The 16,733-nt window shown below is 38.4% G+C and overlaps 1 protein-coding gene across 3 annotated transcripts in view; it reads right to left on the reverse strand.

The window, feature by feature from the left end:
- NFX1 (nuclear transcription factor, X-box binding 1) overlaps window positions 1–16,733 on the reverse strand; it is a 67,069-nt gene that overhangs the window by 23,193 nt on the left and 27,143 nt on the right. For 2 of the 3 annotated variants that reach the window (XR_009051125.1, XM_057719970.1), the window contains exons 8-13: window positions 13,923–14,022; window positions 13,623–13,840; window positions 10,122–10,219; window positions 6,547–6,577; window positions 1,401–1,483; window positions 211–319 (exon numbers count right to left, since the gene is read on the reverse strand). Coding sequence is in view for 2 of the 3 variants with exons in the window: in XM_057719970.1 (XP_057575953.1) it covers window positions 211–319; window positions 1,401–1,483; window positions 6,547–6,577; window positions 10,122–10,219; window positions 13,623–13,840; window positions 13,923–14,022 (639 nt within the window). In the remaining variant the exon portion in view is untranslated. The remainder of the gene's footprint in view (window positions 1–210; window positions 320–1,400; window positions 1,484–6,546; window positions 6,578–10,121; window positions 10,220–13,622; window positions 13,841–13,922; window positions 14,023–16,733) is intronic. The other variant, XM_057719971.1, reaches the window with a different exon arrangement.

The following is a 16,733-nucleotide window of genomic DNA, read 5'->3' on the forward strand; positions in this document are numbered from 1 at the left end:
TGAATGAAATTTGTGTATCATCCACTATCATGTGTAATCAATAAATAATTTAATACCCTTTTTTAAAAAAAATCTCAATGTATCTGAAATACTAAGGCTTATTAATTAGTTCAGTGATCCATACCAATTTAAGAAAATCAATCGCTCAGAATGTATCACGCCTGACTTTCTAGCAAACTCTATATAATGAAGTATAGTAAACACACTCACTAGCTTGCCAGCATGTCTGGCAGTTCCCACGATGACAAGGTTCTTCACATCTATGAAGGCCACAACGGAGTTTCCTCCCGCAAATCAAAGGACACTTGTGCTCCTTATCCTAGGAAGAGAGATTTATACATAGTTATTTATTTACTTATTGCATGCACTATCTTAGTTCCCCAACCAGGGCCTGAACCTGTGCCTCCTGCAGTGGAAGCCCAGAGTCCTAACCACTGGACTGCCAGGGAATTTCAGAGAGATTTATATATGTTTACAAAATTATCTCCATTTTACATTTTCCATAAACTAGATTAATAAAGAAGCTCTCCACAATTATAGATCACATGATGTCTGGAATGAGCTTCAAAATAATCAGGGGAGCAGGAGTAGGTGGGGATGTGGATGAAATAAGATTAGTCATGAGCTGATCACTACTGAAGCTAGATGTTGGGCATATAAGACTCATACTAGTCTCTCTGCTTTTATATATATGTTTGAAATATTCAGTAATAAGAGGAACTGTTTAAACTTCCAAACACTGGTTTATAAGTAAGTCTTGATATACAGAACAATTTCATCACTCTTCACACTGTTAATATAAATGCTAAAGATAACAATTGTGTATTATATATATACACATGAGTGTGTTTATATGTACTACTTTACTATTAGTACTGTGTTATCTTGTTCACACACACACACACACACACACACACACGATAAACACAGTACCCACTGCCGGGTAGTGCTTCCTTCATTTAGTTCCACAGAAGTGAATATTTCAGATAACTGAAACTTGTTCCTTTAAAAAATGGCACACTCATTTTGCCTACTGATCTGACCCAAGGAATATATAAAACTTGAAGCCTGAGCTGCTAAGGTCAGGCCAGTCTGTGTGCTGGGGCAGCATTCAGTCTCCTGCAGATGACTACATGCTCAACCAGCGGTCTTGGGCTCTGGGGCCTGAGGCCTCCTGTCTTTCTTCTTTCCCTTCCTCCATGTTGCCATCAGCTGACTTCTTGATCTGGCTGAGGCCTAAAACGGCCCAGCCTGTCTCTCTGGGCAGCATTCTGACTGCTGCTCAGGAGCCTCTCCCAGTGACTTCCAAATCTGGGCTGCATTCTAGACAGCTGAGGCTTCCAGAAGCCCAGCCCCTAGATGAATACAATCTGATTGTGCCTAATGATAGGACCACTTACCACACAGCATATCTCATTACATTTATGCCGTCCACATAACCGTTTCTTGTTGCACCTCTTGTCACACATAAATGTAGCATCTGCTATGAACAATTAAGAAGAAAAAAAAGTCAAAGGATATGAACATTCATTTGACAAATATTTGTGTGACTACAGGCTGAAGAAATACAAACTGTAATAATGTAAATAAGTTATGGTGAAAATGCATACTATTTAAATATCATTTTTCACTTGTCAGATGGTCGGAATATTACTCAGTCATTAAAAAAAAAAAAAAAAGAAATCTTGCCATCTGTGACGACATGGATGGCCCTAGAGGATATTATGCTAAGTGAAATAAGACAGGGGGAGAAAGACAAATACTGTATGAGTTCACTTATATGAGGAATCTAAGAAACAAAACAAATGAACAAACATAACAAAACAGAAACAGTATAGTTACAGAGCACACAGATGGTTGCCAGAGGAGAGGGGGGTGGGGGAAAAAGGAAATAGATGAGGGAGATTAAGAGGTACAAACTTTCAGTTACAAAACCAACGATCACTGGTGTGAAACGCACAGTGTGGGGAATACAGTCAATCACTAAGCAATATCTTTGTATGGACACGTAATATAACTAGACTTATTATGGTGATCATTTTGAAATGTATAGAAAGAAACACTATGTGGTGTAATAGGAACTAACATCGTGTTGTAAGTCAATTATACTTCAAAAACAAACAGGGACTTCCCTGGTGGCGCAGTGGTTAAGAATCCACCTGCCAATGCAGGGGGCACGGGTTCAAGCCCTGGTCTGGGAAGATCCCACATGCCGAGGAGCAACTAAGCCCATGTGTCACAACTACTGAGGCCAGGAGCGACAACTACTAAGCCCATGTGCTGCAATTACTGAAGCATGTGCACTCTAGGGCCTGTGCTCCACAACAAGGGAAGCCACTGCAATGAGAAGCCGGTGCACCACAACAAAGAATAGCCCCCGCTCGCCGCAACTAGAGAAAGCCTGCGAGCAGCAATGAAGACCCAGTGCAGCCAAAATAAAATAAATAAATATTAAAACTAACTCATAAAAAAGAGATCATATTTATGGTTATCAGAGGTGGGAGGTGAGGGGGGGAACTGAAGGCAGTCAAAAGATACAAACTTCCAGTTATAAGATAAGTAAGTATTAGGGCTGTAATGCACAAAATGATAAATATAATTAACACTGCTGTATACTATATATGAAAGTTGTTAAGGGAGTAAAGTAAGTTAAGAGTTTTCAACACAGACAAAATTTTTTTTCTATTTCTTTCATTTTGCATCTATATGAGATGATGAATGTTCACTAAACTTATTGTAATAATCATTTCATGTCAGTCAAATTATTATGCTGTACACTTTAAGCTTATACAGTGCTGTCAATTATATCTCAACAAAACTGGAAGAAAAAAGGAAAGAGGAAGACTGATTAATGTATGGAACGGGTGAAGATGTGGAGAAAAAGGCATACTCACACTTAGTGGATGCGAGAATAAACTTTTGGAGTACATATGTGTCTATCAAAAATTTAAGTGGTAATTTCATTTTAAGGAATCCTTCCTACAGATGTACTTTCAAAAGAAGCTAGGACACCAAAAGCACAAGCAACAAAAGAAAAGTAAATTAAACTTGATGAAAATTAAAAGCTTTTGTGTATCAAAGGACACCATCAAGACAACAACATAATGGGAGAAAAGATTTGCAAATCAGTTATCTCATAAGTCTCTAGGATCCAAAATATATGAAGAACTCTTTCAACTCAATAACAAAAAGACAACCCAATTTAAAAATGGGTAAAGGAAAAGACTTTTCCAAAAGATATACAAATGGTCAAGTACATGAAAAAATGTCCAACATCATTAGTTACCAAGGAATGCAAATCAACATCACAATGATTTACCATTTCATACCCACTTAGGATGTCAGTAACAGTAATAATGATAGTAATAAAAAACAGAAAATAACAAGTGTTGGAGAGGATGTGGAGAAACTGAAACCCTCATACATTACTGGTGAGATTATAAAATAGTGTAGCTACTACAGAAAACAATATGGCAATTCTTTGAAAAATTCTACCTATAACCAACATATAATCCAGCAATTCCACTCCTAGGTGCATAACCAAAAGAATTTACAACAGGTACTCAAATAAAAGCCTGTGTACAAATGTTCATAGCAGCACTAGTTGCAATAGTCAAAAGAAGGAAGCAAACCAAATGTCCATCAACAGATGAATGGATAAACAGATTGTGGCAAATGCATAGAACAGAATATAATTCAGTCATAAAGAAGAATGAAGTACTGCTATGTGCTACAAGGTGGATGAGCCTTAAAAACATGTGAAATGAAGGAAGCCAGAGCCAAATGTTACATATTATATGATTTCATTTATATGAAATACTCAGAATAATTAAATTCACAGAGACAGGAAGCAGATTAGTAGTTGCCAAGGGCTGAAGTGGAGGGGTGAGTAGAGAGTGAAAACTCAATAAACAAAGGATTTCCTTTTGGGATGATGAACACATTTTAGAATTGAGAGAGGAGATGGTTTTACAACATTGTGAAGGTACTGAATGCCATTGAAATGTACACTTTGTTATTATTTTTTTAATATTTATTTATTTATTTGGCTGTGCTGTGTCTTAAGTTGCAGGACATGGGATCTAGTTCCCTGACCAGGGATCGAACCTGGGCCCCCTGCATTGGGAGTGTGGAATCTTAACCACTGGACCACCAGGGAAGTCCCTGAATTGTACACTCTAAAATGTTTCATGTATGTTCTGTGAATTTTATCTCAATAAAGGTGCTGAAGCGTTTATGGGTGAAACAACGTTTGGGATTTGTTTTCAAAGTACTTCAGTGAATTAAAAATAGGAAATGGAGGGATGGATGAAAAGATGGGCAAAATGCTGATAACTGTTGATGACTGGTGATAGGCACATAGGGATTCACTATACTAATCTCTCTACTTTCACATGATTGAAAAATTTCATCATAAAGTTCAAAAGTAACAACATGGTTACTGCATTATCTGTAATGGGGAAAAATTGGTGACAACCTAAATGACCACCAAAAGGGCAATGGTGAACTATACTATGGCATACCCACAAAAAGAATGCTCTTAAGAGGGAGAATTATACAGTGACATGTCCATATACTGACATGGAAAACTGTCTTTGATACGTTACTGAGGGAAAAAGAAACAAGTTTCAGACAGTATGTTTAGTAAGAACCTAAGTTTAGGGGAAGAACAAACCATACTAGCAAACGTATACATCTGTATGAATGCAGAACAAGATCTGGACCCATACCTGACAAACTAATGATGTGGTTTTATCAGGGGAATGGAACTAGGAGGGGAAAATGGGGTAAGGGTGTATTTCTACTTTTTACTTTATATTATTTCATTAATTTTTTAACTATTAAAAATATGTATCAATATAGCAAGGTTTTCAAATTATATTTTTTAATTACCAAAATTTTGACTGTGGTTTTCAGGAAGATATTTCTGGTTATATCAAATATTCAGATATTTCAGGCAAATGTATAGCCATTCTCCACCTTTCTCAGGCTAACAGATTCTTAATTTTGTTCAGAAATTAGGCACCCGTGTGTTCCTCTGTTACAGGAGTGAATGCTGAATAGGCTAGCCTGTCACAGTAATTCCATTCTCCTTGTTAGTGAAGGGTTTAGGCAGGAACATGTGATACAAAGTATACTGAGGGTCTTTCAGGACTATCTTTCTTGTTCTCAAGAAGAAAGAGAAGGTTAAGGAACTTCCTATGTGGTACAGTGGTTGGGAATCTGCCTGCCAATGCAGGGGAAATGGGTTCGATCCCTGCCCCGGGATGATACCACATGTCGCGGAGCAACTAAGCCTGTGCGTCACAACTATTGAGCCTGCCCTTTCGAGCCCATGAGCCACAACTATTGAGCCCATATGCCACAACTACTGAAGCCCACGCGCCAAGAGCCTGTGCTCCACAACGAGAGGCCACCACAATGAGGAGCCCATGCACCACAACGAAGAGTAGCCCCTGCCCACTGCAACTAGAGAAAGCCGGTGTGCAGCAACGAAGACCCAACACAGCCAAGTAAACAAATAAATAAAATAAATTTTAAAAAAAGAAGAAAGAGAAGGTTAAGAATCTCTCTCTCTTTGCTTTAGATATTGTTGGGAGAGGACTCAAAGTGCAAAATTGCTGTAGCTAACTTATACCCGTGAGGGGAAAACCAAGAAAACCACAGGAAGCTGAACTGAAGTCCTAGAATCATTGGGTTTGTAATTAACCAACCTTGGACTTGTTCTGCCTCCAGACTTCCTGTTATGAGAGACAGTAAACCTCCTTAGAGCTAAAGTCATTTTTCCTTAGGTTTTTTGATACCTATAGCCAGAAGCACCTTAACCAATACAACTCTCTTCCTGACCAGAATAAGAGCTTTAATTTTGTATACGTTTATCTTCTATCACTTTTCTGAAACAGTTTTAATGTGATTTAAACAAAGACTATGTGATGGTTAGTAAAACAAGAATAGAACCATAATAAAGTGGAATATCAGGATCAAGGACAAAGGAAGAAACAATATTCTAGGCCTGAAGGTTAAGAAGGCTGCCGGCTGAGTCCCCTGTTCTAGGTATCCAACGGTCCTATCAAGCCAAAGGGGATGGAGCACCAGAGTCAGTTTTTACAAAGTGTGCTTCATTAGATATTGTTTACCTTCCCTTCCCACACCACATTTTATTATGAAAAATTTCAAACACATAAAGAAGTTGACACAAATTTATAGTGAACACCTATATATGCCCACTACCCAGATTCTACCAGTAGGTACGTTTTCTCATAACTCTCTATTCTTCCATCCAACTATCAGTTTATCTTAATTTTGGATGCTTTCCAAAGTAAGCTGCATACATGAATACACTTCCCCTATATTTTACAGCATTTCATTAACTAGAATTCAATTTATGGTTCTTTTTTTTTTTCTCTTGAGGTAAAAGTTACATACAATTAAATGCACAAAGTACCTTCACTGGATTCTCACAAACACATAACCCACCCCCACTGTCAAGATGTAAAAAATTACCTTCACCCTAGAAAGTTCCCTCATGCCCCTTCCCAATCATACCTTCGCTTTTGAGATTGGTACATGGAAGCTCCTGTGGAAAAAGAAAAAGGAATAGTAACTACTTTAGGAATAAATGAAACAACACAACTGTAGTGTAATGCTAAATGTAACATATATATCTCAAATATCCAGCACTTCTCTGGCAGTGACTTTTTCACCAACTTCACCTACCTGGAGTGAGGTCAGCCCAGTCCCTGTAGGCTTTACTTACAACAGGGCCCCAGGTCTAACCGCTTTTCATGTAAATATAACATTCCTTGCGGTCTGACCTCCAAACTCACAGCAGATTACACATTATAAAATCTGAATGGAAAGAAGGACTGACTGCTAAAGGTACGCAAAGCAAAGAGAAATAACTGTCTGGCAAGGGTACAGACAGGAAAAGCCATAAAAAGCAGATATAAGAATTGAAAATATGTAACAGTACCATTTGATGGAGGAGCAAACAGCTCTACACACTCAACAGTATCCCTGGCAAGGCTGTTGAACTGCAGCTAAGTGGACTACAGAAGTCCTTTGCCACTCAAAGTTTTACTACCCTGGTTTCAGTCATGTGTGAATGGCCTCAAAGGTCTATCACATGTAATTTTGCTCATACATGTTCCTGGATAACATGTGTAGTAAGGCTGCTGTGTGAAGAGCGAGTCAGTCACTTGGGAGAGAGTGAGCCTGGCTGGCTGCCCAGCATCTACATCCGAATTTGGCTTTGATGTCATGGAGAGGTTGCTATGTACTCAAAAATAAACAAACTGATAAAAACATTTCTTCTCGGTGAAAATGACCCTGAAAAAAAGGGGCAGCTGCTGGAGTTGATAATAGACAAGATGTCTAAGAAAGTGAAGCTTCTTGGCTAGAAAAATGTTCTCAGCAAATCAATGAGTTGGCTAAGTTCTATGATATGAAAAAATTCCCCATATGCTCTCTAGAGATATAAAGCAAAGCTAACTTATGAAATTGCCTGAGTGAGTGCTCCAGTTAATACAAACACTGGATGGTACATAAGAAATTACATGCTGGGAGTTTGGGGCACAAGCCACTGTGCTCCTGGCCAGGCCCTACAATAAACCTTTCTCTGCTCCAAACTCTGAAGTTTCATTTGTTTGGTCTCACTGGGTGTCAGGCACATGAACTTGTGTTTGGTAACAATTTTGGTGAAGACAGCCCAGGAGTCTGTGCCCGTGGCAGGTCCACCCTGGCCAGAGGCAGCCCCTTTCCTGACTCCCCAGCAGCTGCTGGAGCTCATTTCATTCCAGCGAACTGGAAGGCACCCTCCCTGACAGGCACCAGCCGCCCCACGACACGAGGCTGTTTGGAGCTGAGAAAAAAAAAAAAGAGAGAAAGAAAGAAAGGACATGCTGGAGTGGTATCTACACCTGCAGGGAAAGGCAGAACTTCCATAAATCCCTATAACAAATATGAATTACCAACAAAAACTTAAATACAGGATTCTTTGTTAAGAGGTAGTATGATGTAGCATACATTTCTCAAAGACTCCTACCAAAGTGACTACAAGAGAAGAATATTTGAAGCTTTAAGAAATAAGTATTTGTCTAGAAAATTCACTTCCATGGAAAAGCCCATTCTACTACGAAAGACATTTCAGGAAAAATCTGGCTGAGCAATGAGATGATTTATCAGTGTTTCAAAGATTTCTTTCACGTTGTCAAACTGTTTAACAGAATTCATAATGATAGTGAGCTCCTCCAGCAATTTTGGAGCAAGACTTTTATTTGCAAAAATTCAATTTACACATAGCTTTTCAAGATTACACTCACTGCCATGGGATATCCACTATTAGAGGGAGTGAGGACAGAGAGTGAATGAGAAACAAAAAAGTACAGAGACAGAGAAAGGGATTGTTGGGGAGAAAGGAGCAAACTGACAGTAGTCATCTCTAGCTCGTGTATCCCAACCCTGTTTGTAATTCTTGGTCACAAAGAGCACCTTTAGGCATTACTAAATTTATGATTACTAAATCAGAGTATCTCACAATCTTCAAGCTGGTATTTACAAAACATAAAATGGTCCTGAACCTGACATTCAAATTTTTTTTTACTGCCCTATGTATTCTGTGATTTCATTTAGAAAAAAAAACCACATATATCCTCACATAACTTTGGTCACATATAAATTGCACTACTTTGACATTTTTTTCCTTTAGTTATGAAGGCTTACCTATTAAGCTAGCTCCCAATTTATGGACAATATCCTGAGAATCACTTGCAAGTGAGCTGCTACCCAGACCTTGGGTTGTATCTGACAAACACAATCAACTACTCAGAATTCTGTCTCTACCCCAGCCTGTGCTCTGCTGGGACAGGTGCTGAAATGTACTGAAACGACCAGAAGTATGTGAGAGAGCAGGACAGATCAACACTCAATATATTTCCCAAGTTGGATTACCCAAAGACTTCCACAGGAAAGCTTCCTGTCTCTTCTGGTTACAGACATAGAGATGGGCACTAATTCCAAAATGGTAAGATGACTTTTTTATAATATATAGTCCAATGAAGTTTGCTCCAGGCAAAAAGTAGAAATTGACAAAACAGTTGTATAGTGAAAAATTAACATTATCTGAAGAGAGGTCTGGCCTTTGCCATTGGTTTCTGGGAGATAATCTTGGAATATTGTGCCTGATAGCAGTGTCGTTTGCCTGGAGCCTTGGGTCATCAGATAGTCTAACATGATTTAGGGTGCAGGCTGGCCACACTGAAAGACCAATGATGTGATTTAGTCTGTGGGCTTTGGGTCACACAGTGCTAGCAGACTTCCGGAGGGACTGGAGGCTGATGTCAGCTACATGGGCAGTCAACCATGCCTACACGATGGAGCCCCAATAAAAACTGAACACCCATGCTTGGGTGGGTGAGCTTCCTTGGTTGGCAGTTCTCCACGCATACAGTCACATATTGGTGTTGAGAAAGTAATGCTGTTCCAACTCCATGGGGAGAGGACAACTGGAAGCTTTGTATTTGGTACTTTTTTGCCTTCTGCCTTACGTTGCTTCTTCCTTTGGTTGATTTTAATCTGTATTCTTTCCCTGTAATAAACTGTAATCAAGAGTATAACAGTTTTCAATGAGTTCTGTGAACTCTTCTAGAGAATAAAAAACCTTGAGGGTAGCCTTGGGGACCACTGGATTGCAGTTGGTATCAGAGGTGAGGGTGGTCATGTGGATAGTTCCAATTCAGCAACTGTCTAAACTCCTGCAGTGGGTGTCAGAAGTGAGGGCGATCTTGTGGGCTGTGTTCCCTCTAACTTCTTAGTGAGCTAATTGCTTGCAGTGGTGCTACTGTTCTTCTCTTTTGGCATCTAGCATTATCATATTTGTATCTGGTTGAGCTACCTGCATATGTGTCCTAAGCCTATTACAGCCTCTGGGCCTGGCACGCTGTACCCCTTCATACCTATCCTACAACTGGTCCATAGTAGGTGTTGGTATACACTGGCTGGACTGAATGAATCATACACAGTATAACAGGAATAAGCCTGAGGTTACTTTGATTCCTTCCCTCCCATAATCACCAATTTAAAAGGCACTGGTGGTAACAACTCTAGCATTCTGTAGGATTTACCTTTGTTTTGAAAGAGCATCTGCAGGAAATAACTGATGTGCGAGAGCATGGTCCACAGTCTCCTTCATGGCAGAGCTTTTCACAGGTATGAATGAAATCTTTAATAAAAATGAAAAGAGCTAGGAATGAAAATTGTGACTACTCATTTTCAGACTCCCAAATTAACTAGCCACAACAGTCTTCCACCTCTGTTCCCTGAAACTCCATCACCAGAGTTGAGGGAAAAAGGATGCTATCAATGCCTCTTCCTCTATCTTCCCTTCATCTGGCAAGGGACAGGCCCCAGCAATAGCCACAGGAGTATGCTTTGGAGCACAAGACGCTCTGCCTAAGTCAAAGAACAGACCTTCTGACTCTTTATTTAGACCTCAAGTCTCCAGGTTAGACTCTGATCTCATGAAAATTGTAGCCATGGGTGACTTACTGAAGTACTCTTGACTCTGAAAATCATCTGGGGATCATAAATAATCAGAAACCACGATCCATAATCTCACTAAGTTTGGTGAACATTCGGTGATAGGCGGCCTGCCATTCATTCTGCTAAGCTAGGTTTTAAGTCCTGTTTCAAGGACCCCCTCAGGGTTCATCCATAGTCTCTCTCTATGGCTGCTGTTTACATGAAGTATTTTTTTTCCATCCTTTTACTTTCAGCCTAACTGCATCTTTGACTCTAAAGTCTGTTTCCTGAAGATAGCATATAGTTGGATCTTTTTTAAAAAATTCATTTTGACAATCTCTGCTTTTTGTTTACTCCACTCATAGTAACATTATTATTGATATAGTTGGATTTACCTCTGCCATTTTAATTTCAATTTTCTTTATGTCTCATGTCTTTTTTGTTAGTATAATCCTCCTTCATTGCTTTCTTTTTCATTAAGTGAATATTTTCCACTGTAACATTTTCCTCTGGTAATGGCATTTTCTACTACATTTTGAGTTATCTTCTTAATGGCTGCTCTAGGGCTTACCATATGCATCTTATCAGAATCTACTTCAGATTGGTAGCAACTTAATTCCAGGGAGATATAGAAGCCTTACACCCTTACACCATATAGCTCTATTTTCTCTTCTCCTCTTTTGTGCTATTGTTATACATATTACATCTATATGTGTTACAAATTCAACAATACAGTGTTAAAATTATTGCTTTATAGAATGTTATGCCTATTAAAGAAGTTGAGAAAAGAAAGGAGAGCAACTGTATGTTTATAATTTGTTATATTTATCTTATTTACCATTACTGGTTTTCTTCATTTGTTCCTACAGACCTGAGTTACCACTTGGTATCACTTCCTTACTCCAGTACAACTTTGATCCCACCCACCTCCTTTGTGCTGTTATTGTCAGACATATTTCCATATATTACAGGCCTAACAATACAATTATATACATATTGTTTTATGTAATCACTTTTTAAATTGGTTGAGAGAAGAAGAAATATGCACTTATATTTTCCTTTATAATTATGTAATTACCTTTACTCTTTGCTTTTTCTTGTGGATTTAAATTTACATCTGGGTTAACTTGGTATCAACCTGAAGACCTCCCTTTAGTATTTTCTTCTAATTCATTTATTCATTTATTTATTGGCTGTGTTGGGTCTTCGATGATGCACACGGGTTTTCTCTAGTTGCAGTGAGCACAGGCTCCTCACTGCAGTGGCTCTTCCTGTTGTGAAGCACTGGCTCTAGGCATGTGGGCTTCAGCAGTTGCAGCACATAGGCTCAATAGTTGTGGCTCACGGGTTCTAGAGTGCAGGCTCAATAGTTGTGGCGCACAGGCTTAGTTGCTCCGCAGCATGTGGAATCTTCCTGGAGCAGGAACTGAAACCACATCCCCTGCAGTGGCAGGTGGATTCTTTTTTTTTTTTTTTTTTTTAATTAATTTATTTATTTATTGGCTGTGTTGGGTCTTTTTTGCTGTGCGCAGGCTTTCTTTAGTTGTGGTGAGTGGGGGCTACTCTTCGTTGTGGTGCGCGGGCTCCTCATTGCTGTGGTTTCTCTTGTTGTGGAGCACAGGCTCTAGGCGTGTGGGCTTCAGTAGTTGTGGTGCATGGGCTCAACAGTTCTGGCTCACGGGCTCTAAAGCACAGGCTCAATTGATGTGGCACATGGACTTAGTTGCTCCGCGGCATGTGGTATCTTCCTGGCGCAGGGACCGAACCTGTGTCCCCTGCATTAGCAGGCGGATTCTTAACCACTGTGCCAACCAGGGAAGCCCCGGCAGATTCTTAACCACTGCGCCACCTAGGAAGTTCCTCCCTTTAGTATTTATTGTAAAGTAGATCTGCTAGCAGAGAACTCTGTTTTTCTCATTTTTGAAAGACTTTTGCTGGATATAAGATTCTTGGTTGGTAATTTTTTTCTTTCAGCACTTTGAACAGGTCATCTCACTGCTTTTCTGTTGTGATGTAGTGTTCTCCACTGTTTCCATTGAGAAGTCAGCTGTGAATCTTACAGTGGTTCCCTAGTATGTAATGTGTCATTTTTCTCTTGCTGCTTTCAAGGTTTTCTCCTGTCTTTGGCTTTCAGCATTTTTACTATATGCCTAGGTGTGGATCTCTTTGAATTTACCCTACTAGAGTTTGTTGAGTTTAGATTAATGTCTTTCAATAAATTTGAAAAGTTTCCCACCATTATTTCTTTGAATATTTGTCTGCTCCTTTATCCTCTCTTGGTGTTCCCATTACATATGTTTGTATGCTTAAAGATGTCTCACATTTCTCTTGAGGTGCTGTTCATTTTTATTTACTTCATTTTCTCTCTGTTCTTTGGATTATATAATCTCTATAGATCTATCTTCATGTTTATTGATCCTTTCTTCTGCCAGCTCAAACTTACTGTTGAGTCCCTTTAGTGAATTCTAAATTTTAATTAATGGAAAACTCCAGATTTTCCATTGGTTTTTTGTTTGTCAAATAAGGGGAAAGAAATTATCTTCAGTAACCTCTGTTTAAAGGAAGAAGGAAATGCAAAATGATGCTCAGGAGGTGTTATCCTCAGCTAGATGGGAAACCTAGCTGCAGAGAAAGATGTTTCTTGAGTGGTTCAAATGAATGAAGTTTAAGTGTACTTAAAATTTCAGTTCTTAAACACCTCAGCCAGTTATTTTAAGATGTTTCTATTATATGAAAACGCTACTTAACACTTGCTGAACCCTAAATCAGTAAAAGGATACCTGGCATTGATACTAGTATAGGCTGCTAAGAGAAATCATAAACACCCCACATCCCCCACTCCCCCACAAAATAGTATCTAATCACAACTGTCCTGAGTTGGCAATAAAATACCCAAATTAGAAAGAGAGATCGTTTGGGCAAATATGAGTTTTCAGAAGTATACTTTGAGGAGGAAAGGAAAAATGCCCACACAAATGTGATCATAATATTTAGAAAAACTTCTGATGTTGTAACTGGAATTATATACTATTTTGTTTAAGTAGTCATTGCTGCCAAATATTTACATTCATATTTTCAAAAACAACTTTATGTCTACTAGTTACCTAAAGAACCACAAGGCAGAGGCTTGCCGCACACTTTTCCACATGAAGGGACAGGATCCATGCATGTTTTCCGACCACTACTTCCAAGTTCTAGCAATTGGCTGAGAGGAGTTTGCCCACAAGGGCAACAGCGCACCAGCTGGGGGAGCCGCGGGCATGGCTGGCAGGGCTGAGGGTGGCACACTTGAGAACACATATGGTTCCCACATTTCAAGTCCCTGTGAAGAAAAACAATAGACTATTACATAATTGTTGCATAAAATACAGCTTATTCTAACTGAGAAAAACATCAAACCTTACTTGCCACATATCTTTAAACAGCCAAAGTCGCCAAATCCATCAGACTTTCCTACATCTGTTCCACATAACACATCTCGGGAGGTGCTGCCACAGTAGCATACTTGAGGGCATAATTTCAAAAACAGAAGATTAGTAGTCTGTAACAGGTGCTTAAAATATTCTAAACAATCTATAAGAAATCACAAAATGCTATTCACTAGTGTTGATCAGATCTGATGCAGAAATAAATGTGGCTTATACAGCAGCTCTAAACCCCACCTAAGAGCTTTACCATAGGAAAAAAATTAAAAAGGCCTTGCTAGACTCTGTCCATATCTCATAGTGTCCCTGCAGCACACCTCAACATGAGCATTAAAGTGAAGCAATCCTTTAAAGTAAAAGACTACTCTGGTCCATAAGGTCATGGTTGAAAACCATGGACTCTGAGGCTCCCTGGGGTCCTGTGGAGATGTTGCAGGAGATGGAAGCTAAACTGGTGGTAGTTATGGAGTTGAAGACTGGATTCCATCCTCACTTAACCAAGCAGCATAGATTTAATACTTCATATCTTGGGGTTCACATAAAATGCCTGGGAAAAGTCTCTGCTGCTAAAAAGAAATTTTAAAATAGGCACAATATAAAATCCTTATTAATTTATATTCTATTATTGTTAAATTTGAAGCAATCATGTTTGAGCAATAAGTAAAAAGTGTTTCAAATAACTTGAGACTTTTATTTACTACATAGAAAATCCAGTCTAACATGTATAGATTTTTCTATGGGTTTCTTTATTTCTTGAGATCAGCAATAAATAGGTGTTACATTTAAGGAGTTAGTTTCTAAAACAAACTAAAAAAAAGTTTCTGACTAATATGTACCAAGGTCTGATAAGGACTAATTTTCATCAACTTTGATAATTTTTCTGATAAGGAAGGGCCACTTTACATTTTCAGTTTCTAATGAAAACTTTTTGTTAATAAAGACATTGACCAAGATTCTTAATTTTTAAAATATACATTTACTCTTCCAGCAAATACATGTGCAGTTTCGTCCTCTATTTTAAAACTCATTCAATAAAGACTTATTAAATGAATTAATATAGGTGCAGGAAATACAATCAATATTAGTGGAATCAACAAATTGCTAAACAAACCCTAGCAACTGGGAGCTTCTGCAAGCAGGCTTTTCTTTGCTTAGTTTCTGCTCAAATAGGACAGAGGATTTTTTTCAGAGGTATAAGACAGCCGTGAACCAAAGAATCAAGGGTCAGAAAATTGTGACAATAACATTCTTTTCTAGTACACATGAAACATTCTCTAGGATGGAATACATACTAGGGCACAAAACAAACCTCAACAAATTTAAGAGTATAGCTATTATTTCACACATCTTCTCTGACCACAGTGGCATGAAACTAGAAATCAACCACAGGAAAAGAAATGAGAAAAAAAAGATTACATGATGACTAAACAACTAAAAAATCAATGGGTCAATGAGGAAATCAAAAAGGAAACTAAAAAATACCTTGAGACAAAAAGTTTACAAGTAACAAATGCTGGAGAGGGTGTAGAGAAAAGAGAACCCTCTTATACTGTTGGTGGCAATGTAAATTGGTACAGCCACTATGGAAAACAGTATGGAGGTTCTTCAGAAACCTAAAAACAGAATTACCACATGATCCAGCAATCCCATTCCTGGGCATATATCTGGACAAAACTATAATTCAAAAAGATACATGCACCCCCTACATATATACAATGGAATATTACTCAGCTGTAAAAAGCAATGAAACTGGGACATTTTTAGAGACACGGATGGACCTAGAGACTGTCATATAGAGTGAAGCGAGTCAGAAAGAGAAAAACAAATATCATATATTAACACATATATGTGGACTATAGAAAAATGGTACAAATCAACCAGTTTGCAAGGCAGAAATAGAGACATAGATGTAGAGAACAAACATATGGACACCAAGTGGGGAAAGCAGGGAGGGTTGAGGGGGGAATGAATTGGGAGATTGGGATACCAAATTGTATGCTCTAAATATATGCAGTTTATTGTAAAAAAATTAAAAATTAGAAAAAAAAAAAGATACATGCACCCCTATGTTCATAGCAGCACTATTCACAATAGCCAAGACATGGAAACAACCTAAATGTCCATCCACAGATGAATGGATAAAGATGTATATATATACAATGGAATACTACTCAGCCATAAAAAAGAATGAAATAATGCCATTTGCAGCAACATGGATAGATCCGGAGACTATCACACTAAGTGAAGTAAGTCAGACAATAAAGACAAATACTATATGATATCACTTATATGTGGAATCTAAAATATGACACAAATGAACTTATCTTCAAAACAGAAAAAGACTCACGGACATAGAGAAAAGACTTGTGGTTGCCAAGGGAGAGTGTGGTGGGGGAGGGATGGACTGGGAGTTTGGGATTAGCAGATGTAAACTATTATATATAGGATGGACAAACAACAAGGTCCTACTGTATAGTACTGGGAACTATATTCAACATCCTGTAATAAACCATAATGGAAAGGAATATGAAAAAGAATGTGTATACATATATGTATAACTGTGTCACTGTGCTCTATAGCAGAAATGAACAGAACATAATAAACCAACTATACTTAGATTAAAAAAAATTTAAGCATGTAGATCTCAAGAAAAAAAAAGAAAGAAAAGAAAAAACTGTGACAATAGAAACAAAAGTAGACCCCCTGATCAATCAGGAAATAATCTGAGTACAACACTAAAAAAACTCTTCTGGAACTTCCTAAGTGGCATAGTGGTTAAGAATCTGCCTG

This window comes from Hippopotamus amphibius, chromosome 2 (assembly GCF_030028045.1).
Source record: "Hippopotamus amphibius kiboko isolate mHipAmp2 chromosome 2, mHipAmp2.hap2, whole genome shotgun sequence".
Lineage (NCBI taxonomy): Eukaryota > Metazoa > Chordata > Mammalia > Artiodactyla > Hippopotamidae > Hippopotamus > Hippopotamus amphibius.